The sequence below is a fragment of the Phalacrocorax carbo genome, chromosome 2 (assembly GCF_963921805.1).
Source record: "Phalacrocorax carbo chromosome 2, bPhaCar2.1, whole genome shotgun sequence".
Lineage (NCBI taxonomy): Eukaryota > Metazoa > Chordata > Aves > Suliformes > Phalacrocoracidae > Phalacrocorax > Phalacrocorax carbo.
In genome coordinates, this window is record NC_087514.1 from 66,516,263 (window position 1) to 66,540,418 (window position 24,156).

At 45.3% G+C, this 24,156-nt stretch overlaps 1 protein-coding gene across 1 annotated transcript in view; it reads left to right on the top strand.

Moving 5' to 3' along the window:
- The first annotated feature begins 2,217 nt into the window (after nucleotides 1–2,217).
- Nucleotides 2,218–24,156, top strand: part of PARD6G (par-6 family cell polarity regulator gamma) — a 71,771-nt gene continuing 49,832 nt past the window's right edge. Inside the window, exons 1-2 of the mRNA XM_064443150.1 lie at nucleotides 2,218–2,551; nucleotides 16,114–16,336. Of these exons, the coding sequence (XP_064299220.1) occupies nucleotides 2,480–2,551; nucleotides 16,114–16,336 (295 nt within the window). The 5' untranslated portion in view covers nucleotides 2,218–2,479. The remainder of the gene's footprint in view (nucleotides 2,552–16,113; nucleotides 16,337–24,156) is intronic.

The following is a 24,156-nucleotide window of genomic DNA, read 5'->3' on the forward strand; positions in this document are numbered from 1 at the left end:
AAGGGAAAGTGGAAGTCCCCGTAGCCCTGCTGGTAAATCAACCCCCTTCTTACGCTTTGAAAAATGTATCTTTATTCTTTACGAACCCAGCATGGCTTACCAGCTTTCATCTCACGCCAAAATATGTATTTTTTTGTTCATTCTAATTGAATTCCCATTCTGGTTGCACACAGCTTGGTAGGCATTATTAATTTGAAGAGTCTTTATTAATATAAAAGAGATGGTAATGAAGCATATGCACTCCCTGAAGGAAGCATAAAAGACAAATGAGTTTAAACCGTACTTCTCAAATGAACATCACAAATACAAGAAGGACCAAATTTAAAGTTATGACTCAAATTAAATCACTTATTGATTGCCAACTGTTGAGAACTCATTTTTCCTTAGAAAAAAAAAACCTAAAAATTTGAAACAAAACCTAATAAAGATCTTTCCTTCTCTGTGGTTGTGATTCTGAGTTCAGCCACATCACCACGTGCCTGAAATGTATAAGAGCACCCCTGGGGCTCTTTCTTGACCCAGGAGGTAATGCAAACAGCTGGGTCTGTTTCTAAGGGTCAGCTGGAGGACCGGTAGGCTGGAATAACATCCCACCTGAAGCCCCTGCTAATGCTCCCAGCGATGTGAATAATACCAGCATTTCCCCCGTTGCAGGTTACATGACTAGACTGGTCCTTTAGCTACTATTTAACTTTGTTCTAGTGAATTGACCTTGTTGCTCCAGATGTTGGACCACTAAACCATATGGATCCAGCTGTTGATTTCAAGGTCGATCTTTAAATGGAAATATCCCAAAAGGATGTGCAGTCCCCGAGCACACTGGGGATACCGCGTCTCCACAGCTCAGCCTTGGCCATCACAACAGGGAGACAAAGCCGCTGCATTGCTTGTACTAAGATAAAAAGAGAGGAAGATCAAGTTCATGCAAACGTTTAGTTTCTCAGCTCTCTATACTTTATTTTTCCAGTTTAGCTTACAGCAAGCCTTCCAAATACAGTGCAGGCCCAGAACATGTGGCAAATGTTCATTTCAGTTCCATTTTCCAATAAGCTGGAGCTGGTTTGTAGCTGGGGCAGCTGCTTTGATCCTCCCGCTTGGAGTCACATGAAGAGTCAACTCAGCTCTTTTCTTTTGCCCCTAAATTCACGGGTACTCCCCGTCACTGCCATTGACACCTGCCCAGCGGGTCTGGAGAAGGGAAGATGGGTGCTCTGTCACGTCTGCTGGGACTTTATGCTCCTTCCTTAGATGGTCAGACGATCCTAGGAGATGTCGAGCGGTAGAAAACCGGTTGCACAGGTTGCGCCTCGTCCTCAGCTTCTTTACATCACGGCTGATGTTTTGGGCAGTGTCGGAAAAAACACCACTGTCAAAGACTCTCAGTGACTAAAAGAAATTGACTGAAGGGAAAAGGCCTGTTAGAATTTTAAAGGTCCTTGGCAGAAGATGGAAAGAAGTTCCTTCAAAATTCTGAAATTAATAACCCACCTAAGTAATAAGGGCTGCTAGCAGAGGGAGGCAGTCCGCTGATTTATTTCAGCGAGGGAGTGGTGGAAACTTTCCTCCCAAACCTGGTGATCTGTGGTCTCAAAATAACAACTTGGAGCAGTTTCCAGATTCCCAACGCTCTTTACGAATAATCAGTGCTGTCCGGAAAGTGCGTGCGGGTCTCTGCGGCACACAGCGGCCACCTCTGAGCACCCCTGCGCCCGCGGGGCACCCCCGCATCACCCTCCGGCGGCTACTTCGGGCGTACTTCCTGCACCCTGAATGATGCCGGCGGCAGGACCGCTCGCCGCCGGTGAAACCGGGCAGGTGCACACGCCTGCCAAGCGCTGGGGCCTAACGCCGCCCCCCAGTAAAGCCGTTTGGCTTCGCGCCTGCACCGCTGCCGGCCTTTCGGGGCAACGCTTTAAAGCGGCGCCCCCGCGCTCCGCCGGCCCCGGCCACCGCCCGCCCTCGGGGGGGCGCGCACGGCGGGGGGGGCCCCGCACCCACCCGGCTGCCCGCACTCGGCTGCGACCTCAGCGGGGCAATCCCCGCGGGGGCCCCCCCGGCCCCCCGCAGCCCCCCACGGCGCAGACTCTTGGGGCCAGGACGCGCCGGAGCCCCGCGGCCGCCGAGGGGCGGGGCGCCGCCGAGAGGGGCGGGGCCGAGCGGGATGGGTGGGCGTGGACGTGGGCGTGGGCGTGGCCCGCCGGCCCAGGCCCCCGCCCCCCCCTCCCTCCGCCCGCCCGCCGCGATCCGCGGGCGCGCGGCTGTTGGGAGCCGGAGCGCGAGGCCGGCGCAGCGGCCGCTCTCATTGGCGCGCCGGGCACAAAGTGGCCGGAGTGGTAGCGGGGCGCCGCGTGCCGCCTGTCGCGCGCGGGGCGATCGGCTCGCGGGGGCGTCCTGGGGGCGCGCGGCCCGCGACGGGAGGGGGGAGGCGGCGGCGGCGGCGGCGGCGGCGGTGGGGGGGCAAGGCAGCGGGGCCGGGAAGATGAACCGGAGTTTCAACAAATCTCAGACTCTGCGGTATCTGGAGTGCAGCGCGGTGGAAGTGAAGAGTAAGGTGAGGAGAGCGCGGCGCGGCCTCGACCGGGGGCGCCCCTGCCCCTCCCGCTCCCGGCGGCTCTCCCGAAAATGAATGGAGCCTGCCCCCCGCGCCCGGCATCCCGCCCCCTCCCCACGCCGCAGCCTCCCGCCCGGTGCTGCCGGAGCCGTGCCCCAGCCGCATCCCGGGGAGCGGTGACGGGCTGGCGGCAGCCCGCGGAGAGGCGGGATCCCCGCTCCGGGCGCAGCTCCCGGCCTCGCCCCCGGCGAGCCGCCCCTGCCCGGCGTGAGGCGGCGGCGTGAAGGGGCGGCGGCGCGACCCTTCCCAGACCGCCCCCGGGGCGGTGGCGGGGCTGCGGCGGGCGGGCGGGCGCCGGGGGCCTCGGGCCCGCAGCTCCCGCTCGATCTTTTGTTTCGCCGCGGGGACTTCGGCACTAACTTTGTGGGGCAGCTCGGAAAGTGCCGGTCGCCTCGGCAGGCGGGAGGGCTGGGGCTCGGGCCGGGGCCGCCGGTGGGCGGGAGGGGAGGCCGGAGGCGGTGACGCCCCCGGGGTGCTCCTGCCCCCCGCAGCCACGGGAGCACGCCGCCCGGCAGCTTCGGCCGTCTCCCGGGTGGTGGGTCGGGTCCCCCGGCGGGGTCTGGCAAGAGGAGCGATGGGTTGGGGGGAGAAGGGCTGGGTCCCCCCCACCTCCCCCCCCACCTCCCCCCCGTCCCGACCGCTGCTGGCAGTGCCGAAATCCTGAATCCTGCCGTAGTTCGGAGTCGGAGAAGCCAGAGCGAGGCCTGCGGGAAGCTTCACCCTCCCGTGGCTGTTTTACCAGGTGTTACCTGGGGGTGCCGGCACCCGCCATGAGCCAGCCAGCTTTTGCACGCTTGTATTGTTGGGGAAGGAGTTGAGATCCGCAGGGCTGTCTGTGCAGAAACAGCTGTCTGCTGGGGCTCGCCTTCTTAAAATGATGATATCAGTTGGCTGTGTCTATCCCTGGTCTTGCTGAGCTCTCTTCAAGAGGCTCCGGTTGTTCTTGGTTGAACCAGCACGTCAAAATCTTGTGTGCCGCCTCTGTGTGCAACAATAAGTAGCTTTTAGAATGTAAAGCTCAAAACTAAAAAGCTAAAACTAGAAGCTGGAAGCCTGTGTTTTATATACATATAACAGAAAAGCCATAGGCAATGCATACGTTGAAAAGAGCATGGAGTAACATTATTAGCATGTCCTGGAATCGTGCACAGCCCTGATCACCTGCTGAGGTGGTACTGGAGGGAACGCCTTTGGGACTTTGTGGTCGGTGCTCCCCATTTTTGTCCCTTGCTGCTGTTAACATTTGCATTCAGATCAAACAGCCTTGAGCAACACACAGACCAGAGGATGGTCGGATGGCCTCAGTGGGAGAATTACTTTACGTCCAAAGGAGTCTCCAATCATTTCTAAACGTGGCACCTTAAATACAGGTTGAGGCCCTTATTTCCTAACCTCCTGTTGCCACTTGAAGGGGCTCAGTTGGCCTGGAAAGTTCCATCCTGCTTCTGTTGCTGGCAAGTTTTGGTTCAGTTTGTACTCCTTCTAAGGTATTACCCACTCACAACATTCACTGTGGTCCCCAAATGCTCCAGATCCTGTTTTCTGGTTACTGAGTGATACCCCATGCACTGTATGAACTTCAAACAAAAAACTTGACCACAGATAAGAATTTTTTTAAGTTCATCTCTTCTCTTCTACTTTAATATTGCTGTAGCTTGAGTTTGCTTTTTAACTGTTAATAGAACAACCTTATAACAAACACCTCATAGCTTCCTTAACTGCTGCAGGAATCCTGTGAGTGAATCCTACATAGTTGTATAGACACTGAGTGATTTAGGGAGGTTGTAAGTGTACGAATTACTGCAAATTTACGGAGAGAAGGAAAATAAACTGGTGTGGGAGGGAGGGGTTTTCCCGAGGTCTTCTGTAGCTCAGGGTTCTCGCTGCTGACAGCCCAGAAGTTACTTTAGAGAACTGTGCTGCATTGGAAGGAAACTTAAAATAGTGGCTAAGTTCAAAATATCCTGCTGAGGGCCTACACCCAGTGATGATCCATTAACGAGCAGCATGGGTCAGCGGAGGCTGTGCTGTTGAATTTCCTGGTGCTGGTGGGGTTACACTGTTAGCGTGACTTGTGCGCAATAACATCTAGACTGTTTATGTAGCAGGCTGTTGCAGGTTGTTGGCGAACAGCGGTTGGTACTGACATTGCAAGATGGTTTTCTTTTGTTTGTAAAGCTTATAGCTTCCCGGTCACAGAGTTACTTTTCAGTGGTTAGAAGTAAATCCAGCGAAAAGTTCTGGCCAGTGGTACCTGGTAAGGTACTGTATAAAGAATGACCTTACACCTCCTGTTAAAACATGGTAATCTTGTAGGGTCGGTTACGATGCTGTTTGTCTTGTCCCTGTGGATCACTGGGTTGTCCTGCTGCAATCATCTAGAAATACAGATTAGGTTGGTGGGTTTTTTTGGTTTTGTTTTGGTTTTTTTTTTGGATCAGGTAGACTGTCTAAGGCTGGAGAAACAAAAAGATTCAAGAATGCTGCTTTTGGTAGCCATCTGTAGTCAGCCTTTTTGAACATTTAGTTGCCTGTGTTTTGTAAGTATGAGGCCTGTCTGGACTTGCCTAAGAACTCGAAAGTTGAGTCTGAGAACTCATGATTTTGCAGCTATCGCCTGAGAGCGCAGGCTGCCAGGTGAGCGGAGGTGGGTGCAGCTCAGCCTCTGCGCCAGGGCATGCTGCTGGCCAGGGATCAAGGGATTCGCGGGTGGCTTTTCAAAGGCTGGGGAAGTGGCAGGCCGTGGGCAGGTGGAATCCCTTTTAGCGGAGGAGCTGGGTGTGAGAGCGTGCTGCTTTTACACAACAGTGTGAAACTGCTTTTTCTCCTTCTCCAAAGATTGAGTTGGATGTGAAGGAGCTCTGGAAAAAAATAGCTGTGGGGAGTTGGATGGGTGATAGTCTGCAAACACTGGGTGTTTGATATCCCTGCCTCTGTTATGATAACCAGGTGGTTCCTTCCTTCAGGATAAACCACCATCTAGCTGGTGTGTTGCATTAGTCAGGATTCAGAAATGGCTCATGTGAAAACTGAGCAAGATTTTCCAGGATTTCCTGAGTTTCTTTCCTTTTTTCCAAAAGAAAGTTTTTGAAAGTTGGTTTGTGCTCTGGATTATTGGAAGGGGAGAATTTGTCAGATCCGTAGTATGATACTGGGTAAGACACTTCTCTGACAATCCCCAAGTCTCCTTCTTAAGTTTTAAGATTCTTGATGTGTGTCAGAGGATTATTTAAAAAAAAAAAGTGGCGGGAGGAGTGAGGGAGCACCTGTTGACTGAACTCACTTCAGTTTTTCAACATCCTTCTTGTGCTGAAGGTCCAAAACCTGCAGGCGGTATTTCTCTTTCCTTGTCCAGTAGACATGTGAGCTTTGTGGATGATCGGATTTCAGCTGGTCTAAATCAGCCTGTACCTTCCCTGGACCCAGTCTGACCCGTCTCCCCCGCTGGGAACGTGGCCCGCAGGCATGCTTCAGCTCCCAACGCTGATGTCCATGGATATTTTAATGCCTTGTGACTACCCAGTGGGAACATTTTTTTTTTTTTTTCGCAGTGACACGTTCTTTGGCTACATGTCTTTGGAGAAGGATGAGCTTTGTGGTGCTGTGTAATACTTTTTGGTGTGTGTCACGTTGGTTTTACTCTGGGTGACTGTAAGGTGCTGCAGAAGCCGCCTTGGATCACTGTGTTGCAGCAAATACTGAAGGGAAAAACAAGAGCATTGGCCATCTGTGTGCCCCTCTGTTTTCAGACATGTCAGTGATGGAAATTTCTTGAAGTAGAAGACTATAGTAGTCTTCCTCCTCCAGGCTTGTTCCCTTCCTCTGTATCCTCCCCTGACTGGCCTTATAATCAAAACACTTAAAAGCTTATTGCTAGATAGGAAAGCGGAAGGACAAAGAGAAACCTGCTTAGAAATTGGCTCATGTCGTAGGAAAATATTAATTGAATTGTAATTGCACCTTATCCCTCTTTCTCACATCTTTCAGGACAGAATACATTAGAAGCACAGTTCTTATCTAGGTGTTGTCTGTGTAGTCCAGGATTAATGTTTCAGCCCTTTTAGACAGGATCTGAGATCATGTTATCTTGGTTGCTTAAGACGACTGTGTATTCTCATGTGTCTAGTACTCACTGGCTCCTTTCTCCCATCGGGTGACAAGTGAAGTGTCTGTCCCCTCTGAAGAAATTGCCTCTAATCTCTGAAAAAGGTTTCCAGATGACCCTTTCTCTCTCTCTTTTCCCTTTTACCAAGAGCTCCAGCGCATGCGATGTGTGGGCCTTTTTTTGTTTGTTTTGTTAAGAACACTGCCTGTGGCCACAAGATCCCAAACCTATTTTTTCATTTTCTCCTTAGCTTTACAGAGAGGTTGCAGGCCTCTTTTCCCATGAGTGTAAGTCTACAGAAGAACAAATACTTTTAAAATAGGAATTCCTACATTAATGATGAGACTTCTCTTTAGTTATAGCTCCATGTAGCCAATCTTCTCTCATCCTGCTCTGAGTGAAAAGGTGGTTGGGTTTTTTTGTGTGTGTTTTTTTTTTTTTTTTTTTCCTTGAATTGTATATACAGCTTTTCAAATAGGAGGATAGGTATCAGCCCAAGTGTGTATTTCTTTTCCAGTCACTTGGATGTTCTGGAAGTGTAAGGTAGTATATTCTGAGGTATAAGATTGCCTCAGACCTTTAAATGGCAACCCTTTGAATTGTTTGTGAAAGTGTGGTTTTTTGCACTTTGACAGTTTTATGCTTTTTTGGCTTAAAAGCAGCAGAAAAATATTTCTCTTCTACTATATTATTTCCTGCAAGCTGCATGTATGAGTAAGAATTAATTTTCATGTTTTCAAAAGTACTGCACTCATGGTATAAAAAAGCACACACCACTCGTGGTGTGTAAATGCACTTGTGGTTCCCTGAAAAACAGTCCTTTGGAAGGAAAAAAACCAACCCTTTTTGTTGCTGAACAATAGGAGCTTTTGATGATGGCTGAGGATTAATAAAACGCAGCTACCTGACTGAAGTGCTGACTGTGACATTTCTGCCTTTATTAACAGTGTCATGTTTTCTTGCGTTACAAATTGACTTACAAATTAACAATAATTTGAATAACACCCTACTACTATAAACAAACCCATTAAGATAAATATATTCAGTTAACTATAACCATATTTATTTTCCTCTTCTCCCATCGTGTTTTGACTTTGTGCCAGTAGACGTTGGTGTCAGATGGATGCCACAAATGTATTTTTAATAAAGTTTCAATCATATTTTGATGTATGCAGAGTATAGACATGATACAGTTCAGGACCCTGAAGACAGAGAGCATATTTGGGATCGGCTATGCTCTGTGCTCTTATGAAGTTGCTAGCAGATAAAATGATGTGCTTTGGTCCTGGGCAAGCATAGAAGTCTGCGCTTCAGCAAGCCTGCCCAAATGCTAGATTGATGTAATACCCAAACAGCTTGTGGGTGGTTCATCCTGCTCATGTGTCATCCTTCTCCTCTTAGGAGGAGCGTACCTGTGCTTGTAAATTCAGATAGCTGTTTTAAACCTTTCACATCCTTCCCACCCCCTGCAAAAGTTGCTGGTACACCTCAGCAGTAATGCATGTTCACATGACTGTTCAGCTGTTACAATATATGTACACACATTCTGTATTTGAAAGGTGTAAAGTATAATATCAAGCAGTGTTGTAACTGTACCAATAGCGTAAGAGTAAGCGTGCTTTTACCAGTCCCCTGTAAAGAGATTTTAAAGGTCTGATTCTTCTCTGTCTGGTGTTAACTAAGTGAGAGAGGTCTACAAATTGTGTTTTCCAGCCTTTTGTACTTTGATTTCACTCTAACCCTGAAGCCTTACAGGCCTTCTGAAGTTTTAAGAAATGTTTTCCATGTGTAGCACACTTCAAAATGGATCAAAAATCATCACCCTTTTTAAACTTACAGGATGTTAAAACAGACTTTAAGTCTGCTTTAACTTTTTAAGCAGTACTTTAGGTTCTTCCAAGTTGGGGTCATACTTGTTACAGCTAGAATAAAACTAAAATAAGTGCAGTGAAAAGCCCTGTAACCAGCTGATTCAACTTCTGGTTTTGAGCTTCAAAACATACTTGATTATATGCAAACCAAATGTGGCACGGACTCAGAAAACCGCAGTGCTTCCCCCTTTCAGATGAAGACAGTATGCCACGGGAATAGCAACTTGAGATGGTCTGGGTTGTTGCAAAATGTGTTAAGAGAAAGAGATTGTAACTGTTAATCTCTTAAGAAATCTTGCCTCTGTTCCTTTCCCTCCCAGTTTGCTGAGCTTCTGACAGCAGGTGTTGTATTTATTCTGATGTGTTAAATAGCATCTACTAAACTCCTAGTTCCTCTGTGATTACAAATCTTTGTTTTTCGTAGTAGGATGACTTTCTGAAGTGGTCATACCTAATAAACTTAGGTCTGTCTTTAAATGGTTATGTGACTTGAGAGAAAGTGACCACAGCTTAACAAGTTACCATGCAGCAGCTGAGCCACAACATCCTGTGCATGCTTGCTGCCCTTCACAGGTGAGAGGCCAAACTCTTCACCTGAAAAGGTGTTGCACAGACAAGTCATTTTGAGATAGATCTGTTCAGATTGCAGCTGCAGTAAGCACTAGCACAATCTAACTATCTTCTCTGACTGATGCTCTGGCACTATGTGAGCAGTAGGGCCTGTAGGAGATACAGGGAAGACTGGGCTTCACAGAGCATGGGATGGAGAAGGATATGCTCTAGTACTAGGGTTATAGTCTCAGGTCCTGCAGAACAACAAAAAAGTCAAAATCTAGTTACTGGAAGGTGGTAGTTCCACTGACAATGTTCCTGAAGTTAGTAATCTGTTATAGGCTTGGGTGCTAGCTGTGCTAACTGGATGGTTAGTGATACCCCTGTGATGCATTGACTAGAAGGCCAGGGCTGTTACCTTGTGTTTCAGCACCTCCCCTACTCTCCTATTCCTGATCCTGCCTCCAGGTGCTCACCTTTGCTTTCATAATCATTTTTAGCCTAGTAACTTGGAAATTTCTGATCTGCTTAAAACTTGGTCCAGCCAGTCTGTCTCACGTAAGTAGTCTTCTGAATTTTAGTCTTGCCACACTGAAACAGTCCTGAAGGACACTGAATGATGGACCTTTAATTTGCTGAGGTGCTCTTTAAAGTTGAAAAGTTGTTTACAGCCAGGTCAGAAAGGAATGCCTTCCATGTGAGGTTAAAATACCTGTGGAGGCTCTGTCTGGCAGGCTGCAGGACTAGCCACTTCCAAGGAGTTCTTCAGGGGTGCAATTAATAGTGCTTTCCTCGGTAGTCCCTTATCATTCCCTTTGTAAGAGACTTTGCATACCCTTAATCTGAGGTTTTAGTAACTAAGAAATGCTCTTCCCAGGATTGCTTGCTTGCCCCTAATTACCTTTACAATGCAGGTCAGAAGTTAAAGATGAAATATACCTTTGGAGACATTCCCTCCCTGTAAGTGGAGGCAGAGTCTCCCAGTACAGAGGTAGTCCAGTTCCCATTGGAAATTCCTGAAGTTAATTGAGGCAGAAATGTCTGGGGCAGGGTGTGGTGCACCAGCCCCAGGGCCACCTGGCCTGGGGCCATTCCTCCTGCTTCCGTCCTGCACAGCTGTTCCTGGTCCCCCATCAGGTCTGGTCGGGATGTGTGTGTGTGCGCGCACGCCTGTGCATCAAATTACCTCTCTGCAGCTGTTGGCTCAGAGCTCATGGGGAAACCTCTGGCAGAAACTAAAAGGGTCTTAAGTAAGTTTGCGACCAGCCAGAGCCCTTACTGGTTACGGGTGTCTTGTAACCATGCAGATACCTCTCTTCGTGAATGTTCAGAAAATGGTTTGCTCTTGCTAGAGACCTGTACAAATGTAGGGCTCCCTTTCTGTAGGAAGCTAGGCTCATGGGTTTGTCTGCTCTTGGCAGTGTTTACCAGACCTCCTGATTCAGTGGTCAGTTTTCCCTCTGGGTGGTAAGATGCCAAGCGTTCTTTCCTCCTTGTGCTGATGGTGACATGCCATGGATGTATGCATCCCGTGCTGCATTTGTGCTAAAGCTGTCTGGTGTGAAGGTGCGTGTGGTGCTCGGTGTTCTTGTGAAAATACAGGATGACCTTGGTCTACATCCTTTGCAAACAGACTTTGTTTTGCTCCCAGATGTGTAGGTGCCTGGAAGAGATTTGCTTTTGGAAAGGTAGACCAATCACTTAAGGCAAAGATATATTTTAAAGGCTTTGCTGAGAGTGACTGCTTCTTGAAGAACAGCACTGTGGGTTTAAATATCAAGAGTTGAGGCAGTGAGGAAGGCTGGCGCTGTGTGCTGCTTGGAGGCAGTACTGACTGAGAGAGATGGTAGGGAGAAAGCAGCTACACAGGTGACCTGATGGGAGAGGAGCTACTAGAGCAGGGACTGCAAAGAAAGGGATGATGAATTCAGAAGAACAGGCTGGGAAAATAGCTTCTGTTGGTAGCTACTTTTACAAACTACCACCAACTAAGAAATAGTTGGGTGATAGTGAGGCAAAATAGTGTTTAGGAAAGCTAGGGAAAAGTACAGAGCAGCAGTCAAGGCAAAGTCCAGCTGTGCCGATGAGTAGCTGAATGGTGTCCATGGATTTAAAATACTGGGTAGAAAAGATCTGGGCAATTAACATATAGATATCTGCAACTGCCTGGATACAGGGGTGGTACTGGAGTAGAGGTGCTGGGGAAGGCAGTGTAATGGTCTTGTGCCCAGTAATCACGAAAGAAGGTAGGTGAAGCAGGGAAAAGGGTAAGCTAAGCTCAAGTTGCCCTTGAGCTGGTAGCTGAGCATCTGTGAAGAGATCAATAAGAACTTGTATGGGAGGTGTGTCTCATGAACAGAAGTTGGTCTGAGAGTGATGGGAACAGAGAAGGAAGCTGAATTTGTATTCTGAGCAGAAGAGAGAAGAAGTGTTGTCGTGAACTGAGCCTCACAGGCTGTTGGGGTGGTTGCAAAGGCTGTTCTTCAGATGAAAAGCAGAGACATGAAGCATTGTGTCCAAGAAGCATGAAAAAGAAGGGAAACCACTAGGTTTCTTTGGGGGCAGAAACTATTCTAAGAATTGAAGATATTGAGCATGGCTGTATTTTTATGGGGGAGTGAAAGGGGAAAATATAAGGGAGAAGGGTAGGAGTATGGCACTGTGCCAATCAGGAAAAAAGTTTGAGGGAGAAGGTAGTGTGAAATTATCTCTGTGATGGGGTTCCTATGAAGGGCAAATAGAAGAGAGGCTGTCTTGCTCTTGTGACTGTCTCTTGGAAGAAATAGCAAGAGTTGAGCAGAACACGAAATCCCACAGTTCCCACCAGCTTGGTCATCAGGGTGGTGCACAGCTGCTTTGGGGCAGGCGGTTGAAGGGGAGAAGAGTGAACTTGTTGCAGAGGACATCTGCTGGCTTGGTGGCATTTTGCCACTAGTGACAACCACTGTGAGACTGGGAGCAGAGCAAGAGAGTGCTGGGTGAGCTGGGGGAGACATGGCTGAGGCAGAACCGGGGAGCAGAGAAACACAGACATGAATGTGACAGCAGAGCCCTGAAGTCCCGGATGAAGTCAGCCAGCACAAAACCATTTACGTTCGGTCTTCCCCCCTCCTCTGTCTTGGCCCCTGTGCCTTCTCCCTGATAAAGCAGCCCTGATCAGGTCTTACCCATTTTGAAAACCTCACAGGTAAGCAGAAATTATAGTCTATGCAAGGATGAAAGTGTTTGTTTTTCTTTCTGTTCCTGATGCTTACTTCATGGGAGAAGTAGGTGGTTAATGTAATTCATGTTTATTGCTAAATGTTGCTCTTTGATGTTTTCTTATTACAATAGCCTGAACTCAAAGCCAGCAATAAACTAGAAGGATGGCACCTCATAAACATAGGGCTTCATTTTTGACCCTGTAAGGTTTTTGAAACTTAATATTTAAAGATTAAAAAATTGGTGTCTCTTGCTTGCAAATAAATCTTCCATTTCACTTCATAAAATAGCAACTCTCTAAGTAAACAGAGCTCAAAATCCTGTTCCTTCTTCTCCTCTGACCTCTGGTCCCCCCTAGCCAGAAGAAAAAAAGCAAAAGCAGTTGATTGCTCTTGGTCAGCCTGTGTAGGTTTTGGTCAGCTAGCTGTGACTTGCTTCTTTAATACAACTTTCATCATAACACTTTTTTCTTTTTTGCTCTTTTTCTTTACTTCTGTTTTTGCTCAGGGTTCCTGCTTGATGTATGGCATTTTATTGGGTGCTTTTTATCATCTGTCTGCAGACAGCAAGTATAGTGGCTGGCTGATACTTTGAAGGATCTTGGGACAGAGCTTATTCTTTGTGAAACAAAATGTACAGTTCTTTCTAGAGTTTTTTTTTCAGTCATAATTAGCTCTGTCAGACTAAATTCTTTTAAGTTCCCTTGGACCCTTCTGTCCTCTGACTTCTGCAATAATAGATGCAGTATTTGCATTAGATAAACAGGTCAGAATAATTTACTTCATTATGGAAAACTAATCTGCTTGTTAAAATTGTTAGTTTATCCAACAGAGTAATGCAGTATTGTTCTGGCAGAGACTGCTGGCAGACTCCAGTCCTTGTGTCTCTCTCTGTGGAGGGATATAATGAAGATGAACTTTGTAGCTTAGGAAAGCAGATAGTCATCCTGGCTATCTGTGCAAAGCCCTCAGAATTTGTAGTTTCTGGAAAATTCACGGTGGATGTTATCTTGAAATCCTGGCCGAATACAATGCAGAGCACCCAGTCTCCAAACTGCAGTACTCTCTATTGACCTCATTAGGGGTGATGAATGAACGGTCACTGCTGAAGCGGTTTTTTTTCCCCTCTTCTGAAAAGACCTGTTGACAATGGTTGCTGCCTGTGTATATGCACGGGGTGAATTAATCAGCTAAACTACTACTACAGTAATACCTTTAAACAACAAAACATAATCCACATTACCTGCTTAAATCTCTTTTGAAGACAATTTTCCTACTTCTCTCTGCAGAATCACCTTCTAGCTCTCTTGCCTTAAAGGGCAGCGTCATGCAAAAATCACAAGAGAAATCGCTTTTATTGGTTTATCGTTGTCCCGTTCCTAGGTGAAGGAAGTTGTGTCTTGGGCTTTCCTGGGGCTCAACGTGTGAGCGAGTTCATTTGACTATACAGTGCTCGCACCAGGCCTCAGCACCCCAAGTCTGCAGTTGCATCCCTGTGGGTGGGCTGGTACCCACGTGTCACGCTCCACTGGCACAATTGTGTCTCATGGGCCCATAAGGGTTAGGCTGGGAGGCCTGGCCCTTTCGCCAGCTGTCCTCTCATGTGGCAGCTTAAGCTGAACTTTGGGTCATACCAACATGTAAATAACCATCCTTGCTTCTTTCCTCTCTCCTTTCCCATGTCACTTCCCCGCTGAGTGTGGTGCCCCAGCATGGGAGCTGGTCTGTTCCTTGGCGCGTGTGTCAGGCAGAGCGGGGCCGATGGGCTCCCCCGGCACACCGTGCGGGGCGGGTGGTTGTGTGGGATGGGTGTTGTACTGGCTGGGGTGAGACTGCACAGCATCCACTTCCTTGCAAGTACTGTGCATGCTAATGGTCCTGAACAAGTTGTCTGTCCAGTAAACAAGTGGTTACTGGGATTGGCATCCGAATACCCTGGCCTGGCACTTTTTTGGCTAAAGGAATCCTTTGTTCCTGTTCTGGTGTGTGGAGCAGGAGATGCAGCCCTAAACAAAGATTACAAAGATCTTGTTCCTGCTCCTTCAGTTTACCACGTAGATGTTAAACTTGTGACTTTGAGGTGGTTGCTTCTTGTTTGAATCTAGGAAAAAGAAAACTTTTAAGATACTTTTCAAATAAAAAGGCTTAAGCTTTTCTTCAGTTTGAAATGTGTCAACGAAGTAAGTTGCCACTTGGATTTTTCTGGAGAGGAGCAGGGGGTGGAGGACAAAGGAGGACTGTTTTTCTTCCATTGGAACCAGCTGTGGTTTGTTCAACTTAAATGCATTTGGATGGGCACTCTGAATTGAAATTCAAACTGGAACTAGCAGTTGATATTACAAACAAGCAGCATAATTTGACTAAACAAGCTTTCAGATGTTCACAACTAGGCTTTGATGCTGAAGAGTGGGATTTTCATAACTGCGGAAGTAATTTGAGAACATGCTTGCACCCAAAGCAGTAGGGTTGAGTTTGTTTGGGTTTTTTTTGTTTTGGTTTTTTTTTTCTTGAGGATGATTATGGTGATGATTCATACTCTTGTTAGTCTCGGCAAAAGAATGGCTTGCATATGTACATTGATTTAACATCTGAGACCTCAAAGCATGTCATTCTCCATTTTGAGGAAGAATTTACAGAAAGTTATCTTTTTTTTTTCTTTGCTTGTTAGGTTTTTTGTCTTTGGTTTCTTGCCCTGGTATTGACTGACAATAAGAACTTCCATGAGATCCTAGTCACAGCCTTCCTTGTTCTCAGATTTGTGGATGTGGTTCCATGCTTTCAGGAGTGAGTTAGCATGATTTAGAGGATCCATTGATGAACAGTAGTTTATTAGTACTACACAATCTGAGTTATAAGATTAAATCTACCAGAAAGGTGATTTAAGCTTCTTAGTTTAACTAGATGCCTGTGTTCATTTCCTTGATTAGAAAATCTTTTTTTTACGCCTGTTCTTAATAGCATATTTGGTTTCTAATATCAGAAATAAGGTCCATTGAAATATTTTCCTCAATCACTTTCTGACTTAATTAACCTCATGGATTTATAATATTTTCAATTGTCTTGTGCCAAATCACACCCTCTTTTTTTTTTTTTTTTTTTAAATAGCCACTTACTGGTCTGTAATCGTCAAAAATAAAAACCAGTGGAGTGACAGAAAAAGTAAACCTATGAAAACTAACTTAGAATAAGAACTTTCCTCCTCCTCTATGGATACCAGGAAATTAAGGGGACATACAGAGTGAGCATATTTCCTAATAACAAGCTGTGTGCTCACATACCACACTTTAAAGGTCTTGTGGTTGTGATCCCAGTGGTATTGATAGGAAATGTGCAAAGAATTTTTATAAGGTTATTTGAATAGTTGAGTAACTTCTTTTGAAAGCAGTAGAGTGAACACTTCTGCTTTACTGCTTCAGAGAAGAATGGTTCTGTGGATGCCGGAGATGATGATAATGAATGATGGAGCTCCAAAGTTAAATCCTGCAAATGCAATTATCCTCTAGAGGATTTAATGAAAACTTCATATTTAAAAAATACACTTTCTTTTAAGGTGGCACACTTGAGTATATCTCTTGTCAAGCAGGGTCATGTCTTGGTAGCCATGGTTATATTTTAATGTGAGGACATAAAAGGTCAATTGTAGTCTTGAAAGCATCGATATTTGACTGTATTCATCATAGAAAGACAGAGGCGGCATATACCATGTTCAAATGCCAAGCTAGAGCATTGGGCTGTGGTGACGTTTGACAGCAGACACTCTGTTTTCTCTTGCAGTTTGGGGCAGAGTTCAGAAGGTTCTCCCTGGATCGCTACAAGCCAGGAAAGTTTGAAGACTTCTACAAACTAATTCTACACATTCATCACATAGCCAACCTGGAAGTGATGATTGGGTATGCTGATGTGCATGGAGACCTTCTCCCTATTAATAACGATGACAACTTCTTCAAAGCTGTTTCAAGTGCTCATCCACTGCTCAGGGTTTTTATTCAAAGGCAAGGTAAGATGCAGTTTCATTTTGGTGCCTTGAAGTGTGCTGGGGCAAGGTGAAGAGTGGATTTGTGGCCCCCATTTAGAGGCTGAAATGATGTAAGAGGGACGTAGGAGCCATCTGACTCCTCCTCTCAGGTGCTTCGTTACAGCTTGCAGTAATGGTGTGACTTCAGGGCAGGTAGAGACACTGGGTTGCTGCCTGTGAGACGTTTGAAGGATAACATACTGAGAATTGCCATGAGCCCCTTCTTCTCCAAGGAGGGCATACCTTGCGCTACTGGTAGTGTCATCGCTTGAGCATGTCAGCTGCACCACTCCACTTGTTTGAGGGAGCTGTGAGGTGGGAGGGGATCCTAGTGTTATACTACTCCTTCACATTTAGAAATCTTATCTATCCATCTTGATAGTCAGTGTCATACCCAAATGATTCATGCCTGTATAGCGTGTGAATGCTCATAGATGTGTAGTTATAAAACAAAAAATGTCTCTCACAAATGAGACCTTGTTTGACTGTGTTGACCTGGCAGGCAGACAAATAATGATTCTTGCCTCTGTCCTTACTAAAGAGTATTGAATCTTCCCATTTTGAATCATCAAAAAAACTTTGGGCAGAGTTGCCCAAATGTTAAGATGGCGTGTGTTCTTGTCAAGCTTTTATTGCAGATATCTGAAACCTTCCCCTTAAAGACCATGTTTGGCAGTTGCTTCAGATGAGGTTTGCTTTTTATAACAAGGTGTCTTCCCCACAGAGCTCCTTAAATCCCAGGGAAACCTAACACTGTGTTAACACTACCTCCATAGCTTTTAAAGTCATGTAGTGATTTATAGCACAGGGCTTTTGGAATTAAAATCTTGTCAGTAGCATAGTCAGAAATGAGACTTGATCTGAGACTTTGAGCAGTCATGTAGCTCTCCTGGCCTGGACTCTGCTCTGTGGGCGTTTGTACTGATAAGGATTTAGCAGGAGGCTCCAGCCTGCTTGCTGGTATGAGCTGATATAGTGTGTGGTTCAATTCAGAGCATGTTGTCTGCCGCCACCTTTTAGATGGGAATAAGCACGCAGGGAGGCAATGGAGAAAAGGGTCTAGAGCAGTTTGGTGTGGGGGTGTGTGTGTGTGGGTGTGTGTGTCAAATGAGTGGAAATGTCTGTGGGAGATGACTTGGGTGGCTAGCTCTGCCTTCTTGTGCTGAACATGCAAAGGTGGATGGCAAGTCCTCCTTCCTGCGATGCCTGTTAGGGCTTATGAATGTTCATGGTGTGTCAGGTCGTTGTGTGTGTGAGGAATTGCTTGCATGACTGTCATGCCTGCATCAGTTTGAGTTTATTCATGTCTCTCTATCAATCCTGTTCAAAAGGCAGCTATCCTTGCCCTGCTTGGGCAGACTGCTGAAGCCACTGAGTATCTCTAACTCTGTACTGGGGGGGGCTGCCACTGAATTGCTGATCGCAGAAGTAGGCAAATGAGAGAGAACTGTTGACTACATGTGGGAAAAATGCTCCCTCCTCTTCTTCAATAGAAGAAATATGCTAGTTGTGGAGCCTTACTACTAGTAACCTTAATGGAAAAGTGCAGTATTTCCTTTTAAAAAAGCTGCTCTTTTTACCTGTTGCTCAGTGGAAAGAATCACGCTGACAAGTAAGGAAGCTCATGCAAGAGGGAAGACAGGCCCGTGCCTCCTCATGTGTGGCAAAGCCTGAAAGCTTTCAAAACACACATCCTCTTTTGCTTCCTCTATAAAGCTGAAGGGAACAGTAAATTTTGGCCTGTCGCTTTGATTAATGGCACCTTTAATAAGGGACTCCTGGGGGTTAACATTTGAGTTTCAGACTTGTGAATGCTCCCAAACAATCATGTCTATCTCCTTTCCTGAGAAGAAACCTTTAGAAATTTTACCCTTCAACAGTAATAGGAGTTACTGAAATCTTGTTTGTCTCTCTTCCTTTCCTCCATCATACAACCCCCTTTTCCCCTGTCTTCAGACTGGTGTGATGAAGCAATGCTGATCCTTCTGCTGGAACCTGCACTAGAGAAGTGCAGGTGACTGTATCACAAGTCACAAGGTGACTAGCACTGAGAAATCATTGCCCCATCCAGGGGAATGTGATGTGCCTGCAGTGCTTCAGCTCACACCCTAAACTCTGACTTTAGAGGCAGGAAACGAAGCTGACAGGGATGCTAGTAAAATATGAGGCTAGTCCTCTTCTGTGACTTTGAAGGAGACTGCAGAGCATGGGTTCTCTAGCCTGTCGGGTCAGGGATCACTGCTCTTCAGTGGGAGAAGTCCTGGGAGGTGGCTGCCAAAAGGTTGTTCTCAGTGTTGCGGAGTAGGGAGGGTTTGAGAGAATTAGGCAGAAGTATGCAGGCATGGAAGGACTGCATAGTTGAAGTTCAGGTCTTTTTCTAGCAGAGCAAACTGTTTATCAACTGCATGATTAGTGATCTTATCTGTTTTCCCAGTTTATAGCTGGGTTATCCTTTCTCTTTGTCAAGTGAATTATACATCATGTTAAAACAGCTTACCTACTTGTTCCCAGAGTTGTAAAATAGGTAACTTACTCTTTGCACAATAATCAGGCAACAATTTGCTAGTTTGAGTTTTGTTTGCCTAGTTGTTTTTATCTAAGCTAAGTCTTGCACCTTTTCAGTTCAAAAGCGCTTCCCTCACTTGTCCCCAGAGGCAAGCCACGTGCACATGCCTGGACTCTTACGTGCTAGGTTGGTGACCGGGGATGGGATGCCTGTTTTATTTCACTTCCTCCTTTTTGGTCAAGTCTCCCAAGCCCCAGCTTTTTCAGGATCACAGTAGCTGTTCCCTCCCCAGGCAGAGGATGTCAGTGCTTGTTAGCCAGCCTTCTTACTAAGGACCTGAATTGCCTTTCCCAGTGTGCCTACAACAAGTACCGCTCATACTTTCTGGGATCTTGAAGTTTCTGGGACATTTGCAGGTTATGTTTGAGGAAACTCAGCTATAACAAGTTTTTTATAGCTTATAGTGATCCATCTGCTGAAAGGATGTGGTGCTCTTTTCTTTTTCTCTCCAATGCCAAATTACAGTGCAGACAAAAATCCTAATTAGAGAACCAGGCTATAAAAAGAAAAGGCAGTTTTCCCTTGACTTGCTTTCCCAGGCAAGTACGGGTTGTGTCCTGTGTTGTAAACTGATGTGGCTCTTTTGACTTCATTCGCACAGTAGTGATTTATATCAGCTGATGCTTTGAGCCCAAGAACTTCTTCACTTGGCTGTAACTGATATCAGACACATCCAGAACTCTCTATCGAAGGTGCCTGCTGCTGGGGAAGGGACAGATGTCCCAAAGACCTTAGAACAATGCAAGGAATTATGATGTGTTTGGCTTGCTCCATAATAACTGAACTCTTGTACTCTAGCCAAGAGGTTTTTGAAGGAAGAGCTTATCTGATGATGCATCCGGTCATCATTTTTTCAAGACTTCATTTGTTCTGTGTTTGATTTAAACTACAGTGCTTGAGACAGTCTTTTGAATACTGCAAAAATATTTAAGTGTAAGCTGTGAATTCAAGCAGAAACAAAGGACAGAAAAACTGAAAGGAGTTAGCACTACATATTGTGAATGCATTACACTTTTCCTTGTGCCATTCAACGGAATGATGTTAATACCGAATCTTGCTTTAATGCCTATCTCGCAGAGGCAGAGTATTCAAACCAGGCATTTTGGAGGCTCTTAAATAAAATGGAATAAATAGCAGAATTATGATGACTTCTTCATTGTAAACCTGCCTGAAATGACTCCTTGAACTTTGCAAGTGGAGCATAAGGATCTAAGTGGAGGCCTACCAGATAACAGAGTTTTCAAGATTTCTCCTCTTCTGCTTGGCCTACCTATTATGGTGTGTTTAACCTAGGAAGTTCAGAAACTCAGGAAATTGTTGTGAAATGAACATGCTGATCATCACCTTGCAGGTACTCTGTGCAGCACTTTTTTACAAGAAAAAGAGGCAGATCCAGGACCAAGATGTTGAAGTACAGCAAGCACAGTGAATGGAGTGATATTTGCTCTACTGTAACTGAGCACACCACTGTAAATCCAGACTAATGATTCTGATTCTAGGAGAAGTGATGGAGGATGCTGCTCTTCAGGATTTGTAGAATAATGGTCAGTTACAGAAGATATGCTGTAGCTCAAGTAGCAAAGGAGATGAGAGAGGTAGTAAGCAGCCTGTCAGGCCTCATCTTGACGCCAGACTGAGGTCAGATGAACTGTTCTTGGGGGAAGGCTTTTTGTTTTGTCCCCTTCACAACTGGAGGTGTGTCCTGATGGTGGTTTGAGGTTTTGGAGCTCTGCTTGCTTTGCCTGAGTTTCAGCAAGTGGCTTTGTTCCTATAAATCTGTGTGTCGATGAAAATGTATCCCTCAGCAGAACATCTCACCAGCAAAACTTGAAGGAGTTGGGGTTTGGAGAAATAACAAACGTACTTAAATATTCAGGCAGTCTTGACAAGACATATAGAGTGTTAGTAGGGACCGTGATTGTGCATGTGGCTGTTGTGTGAGTACAGTTGCTGATCCTGTGAATCAGCAGGTATGCTACTATTGCTCTTAAGCAACTTCCATAAACATAACAGTAAATTAATGAATGTGGGAGCACTAAAAATCCTAAAGCAGATTCCAGATCAAATTCACAATCTTTCCATCAATAAAATTAATTTTAAAGCTTTCTAAAGGTTTAAAAGGTTTCATGGTAAGTGTCCTACAAGTAGGAGACAGGTGAAATGCTGGAGTGTCAGATGCTGGATCTGTATTTCAGCATATCTTTGTCAAATATCACACTTCTTGCAGGAACGTAAAAGGTAAAGAAGCTGAAGAGCATTCTAACAGCAAATAATCCTAAAACACACTCTACAGCTGACTGGAACAGGCCCTTACGTAATAATCTAGCAAATGCCACAAATGAACTGTAGCTGTCAACTGAGGTGGCCTGAAGTTGGAGAATGCTCATGTCTTTTGGTACCTGTCTGGAAAACTGATAGTGTGTAAAAAGCCATTAAGTACCATCTTCAGAAACTTGCTATAAGTGTCTTTTCTTTTGTAGTTACATTTTAATAATCCATTACTGTAACAGTAAACCAGTACTGAACACCAATTCTTGCTTTCCTCCTTGAGTGGTAAGACCTGCTGTCTACCATCAGTTCTCACTTAAAGCTTGATCCAAAATCAACAGGCAAAAATGTGCATTTACCTGGTTGCATTTTGGATTTGGCTCGTTTTAACTTACAATAAATTAAAGATTGGAAGATGCTGGTTTTCTTCTACTCCATGCAGCAACTAATGTATTTCAACTGCAGTGCCATGCGATGTTTTCTGTATGTTCAGAAGCAGTTCGTAACACTGGAATCTGTTATTTACCTGGCAAAGTTCTGTTCTGCTTGAAGTACCAACATCTGTGCTTAGCTTTCTTGTATTATAAGATCATAGCAATCACACTGAGTTTTAAAATAAAAATATGCTAATGGGAATCATGCCCAGGTCTGACTGAAAAACTAATGGTGGGTTGTTTTATTGTCTTTCATACTCTAAGCAGATAATCCCCAGGAATGGTGGTTGGCTGTCTAACCACATGTGTTAAACACAAAACCTGGCTTTGAGGCAGCAACTAAAATGAAACCTATTTCCAGCTACCTAAAAGCTTTAACTCTCTGCTCAGCCTTCTAGAGTGGGTACAGTTGGAAAAGTGAGTTGAAGACTTGCACATCTTCTTGGTTCTTAGTAACTTTCCTGTTTATTTTACGGCACAGGCATCAACTTCACCTTCTCATTATCTTGTATTCCTGAATAAGAACAATGTGATTTTACTGCTCTTGTTAAAGGTATCTGATATATTAAATAATAAAGCAGGTTGCAGCACATGTTGAGGGAAAAATACCAAACTGCTTCTGGTCTTGCTCTTGGTTGAGCTGTGTAGAGTTTCACAATGGTCTAATGAGTTCGAGGGAATAAGATAAAGTTAAGAGTGCAGAGAAGGTGACTCAAGGTCTTCAGTTTATCTGCTCCTGTATGGGGGGGGGGGGGGGGGGGGTTGGGGGAGGGAGGTGAGAAGAAACTCTTCTGACACTTGGTGTGGCTCATCGGTGCACGGGAGGATGTGGCTGAGCTGTTGGTCAGACTCCTGGGGCTGCTACCCTGTCTCCTCTGCCCTGGCGCTGGTGTGACCCAGGCACGGAGCTCTCTGAGCCAGCTCTTTGGCAGAAAAGTAGTTGTTTTCAGTGAGGAGCTAGCATGGGATGAGCAGGACCACAGTAGATTTAGAGACTTAACACCACCATGAAGTTTCTGCTTCCTGGTAGAAAGAGCATGTCTGCTTGTAGCCTTTGGAAATGTGCAACGTCACTGTACTTGGAAAGAAGGCAAAGCATCTTGTCTTAGCTTTGACAAGATTAGGGGATGGTGGTAGATTTCATGCCAGTATAAAAGGAGTTGCTGCTAGGCTTAAATGAAATCCTTTCATGATTTTCCTCAGAATCATCTCTGGTTTTGAGCTGGAGGGGTCTTTGAATGCTTGTCAGGCCAAGTAATCTGTGTCCCACTCAGGTCCTTTGATATCTTCAGATAAGTAAAATGCAGCTGTTTGTTCCAGTGAAGTCTGGCAACAAATCACTGTTAACTTCCCTGTTCCACCTTTCATGTGCAAATGATGGGACTGGGTAATCATTATCATTCAACTACTTTATTAAGCATCTTTAAAACATTATGTTTTATCTGGCTTGTCAGACATAAACACAAAACAGCCTTGGATTTTGTTGCTTGCATGGTTAGTGATACCTGATGGCTGAGCAGAGCCAGCACGAGGCTGCTTCTTTCATTCTCCTTGAAAACACCATTTTTAGAGTATGAGGATATTTGATTTTTATCACTGGTTACTTTAACTGCAGCCAGAACACCTGGTGAGCAAGAATTTTCAGTGAAAGGAGAGGAAAGCATGTGGAAATAGCATAGCCTACAGATGGGCTTTGCAGAGTTGGTCGATAACTGGTAGCGGGAACTGTTGCAGAAATACGTGCTGCGTAAATATTAGTAGTTGCAGTGTACAGTAAGCATGGAGCAGACGCCTGGCAAAAATGCTGCTGCTGCTGTTCTGTCATTGGCAGCAACAGTTTGTTGCATTTCTGTGTTAAAGCTACATGGGATTTGGTTTCAGTTTCAGAGTTTATTAACAATAAAAACACATAATCAAATATATTAATAATAAAAATAGACTTTAACAGTTGATGCTTCTTAAAAATTGCATCAAGCTGGCACCAGCACCATATGTTCTGCTGAATTTAGACTGGAGACTTGTTTACCATGGGGACTTGTGCAGCCCTTAATAGGAACCTCTACTTAACTCCATGCTTTGCTTTAGCTGGTAACCCACATAAGAACAAGCAAATAGCCACTCCTTTTGGTCCCTACAAACTCATGTTTGTTGTCTTACAGTTGCAGATTGTGGCTCTCACAGTACTTAAAAAGGCAAAATAGAAGAACCCCACAATTATGTCTACTTAAAGGTAGTCTCATGTAAAACTATTTCTTATTTTTTTTCCTTGGGTCTGACCCTTTTTGTTTAATATAGTGAAGCTGCTCTAACAGGTGACTTGACTGTATAAGAACAGTGGTGAGGAAGACTTGTCAAACGATCCACTTCTGTTAAGGTCCCTATGAGGGAATTTTCCACTATTTGTCTTTCCTTACCTTAGTAGTCAAAACAAGAGATTCTGTTTCCTGCTCGTGGCTCAGGTTTTTTCCTGTTGTGCCTAGCTGTCATTTCCCTCCTGTAAGTGATGGAAACAAGCACAGTGTTCAGATAATAAG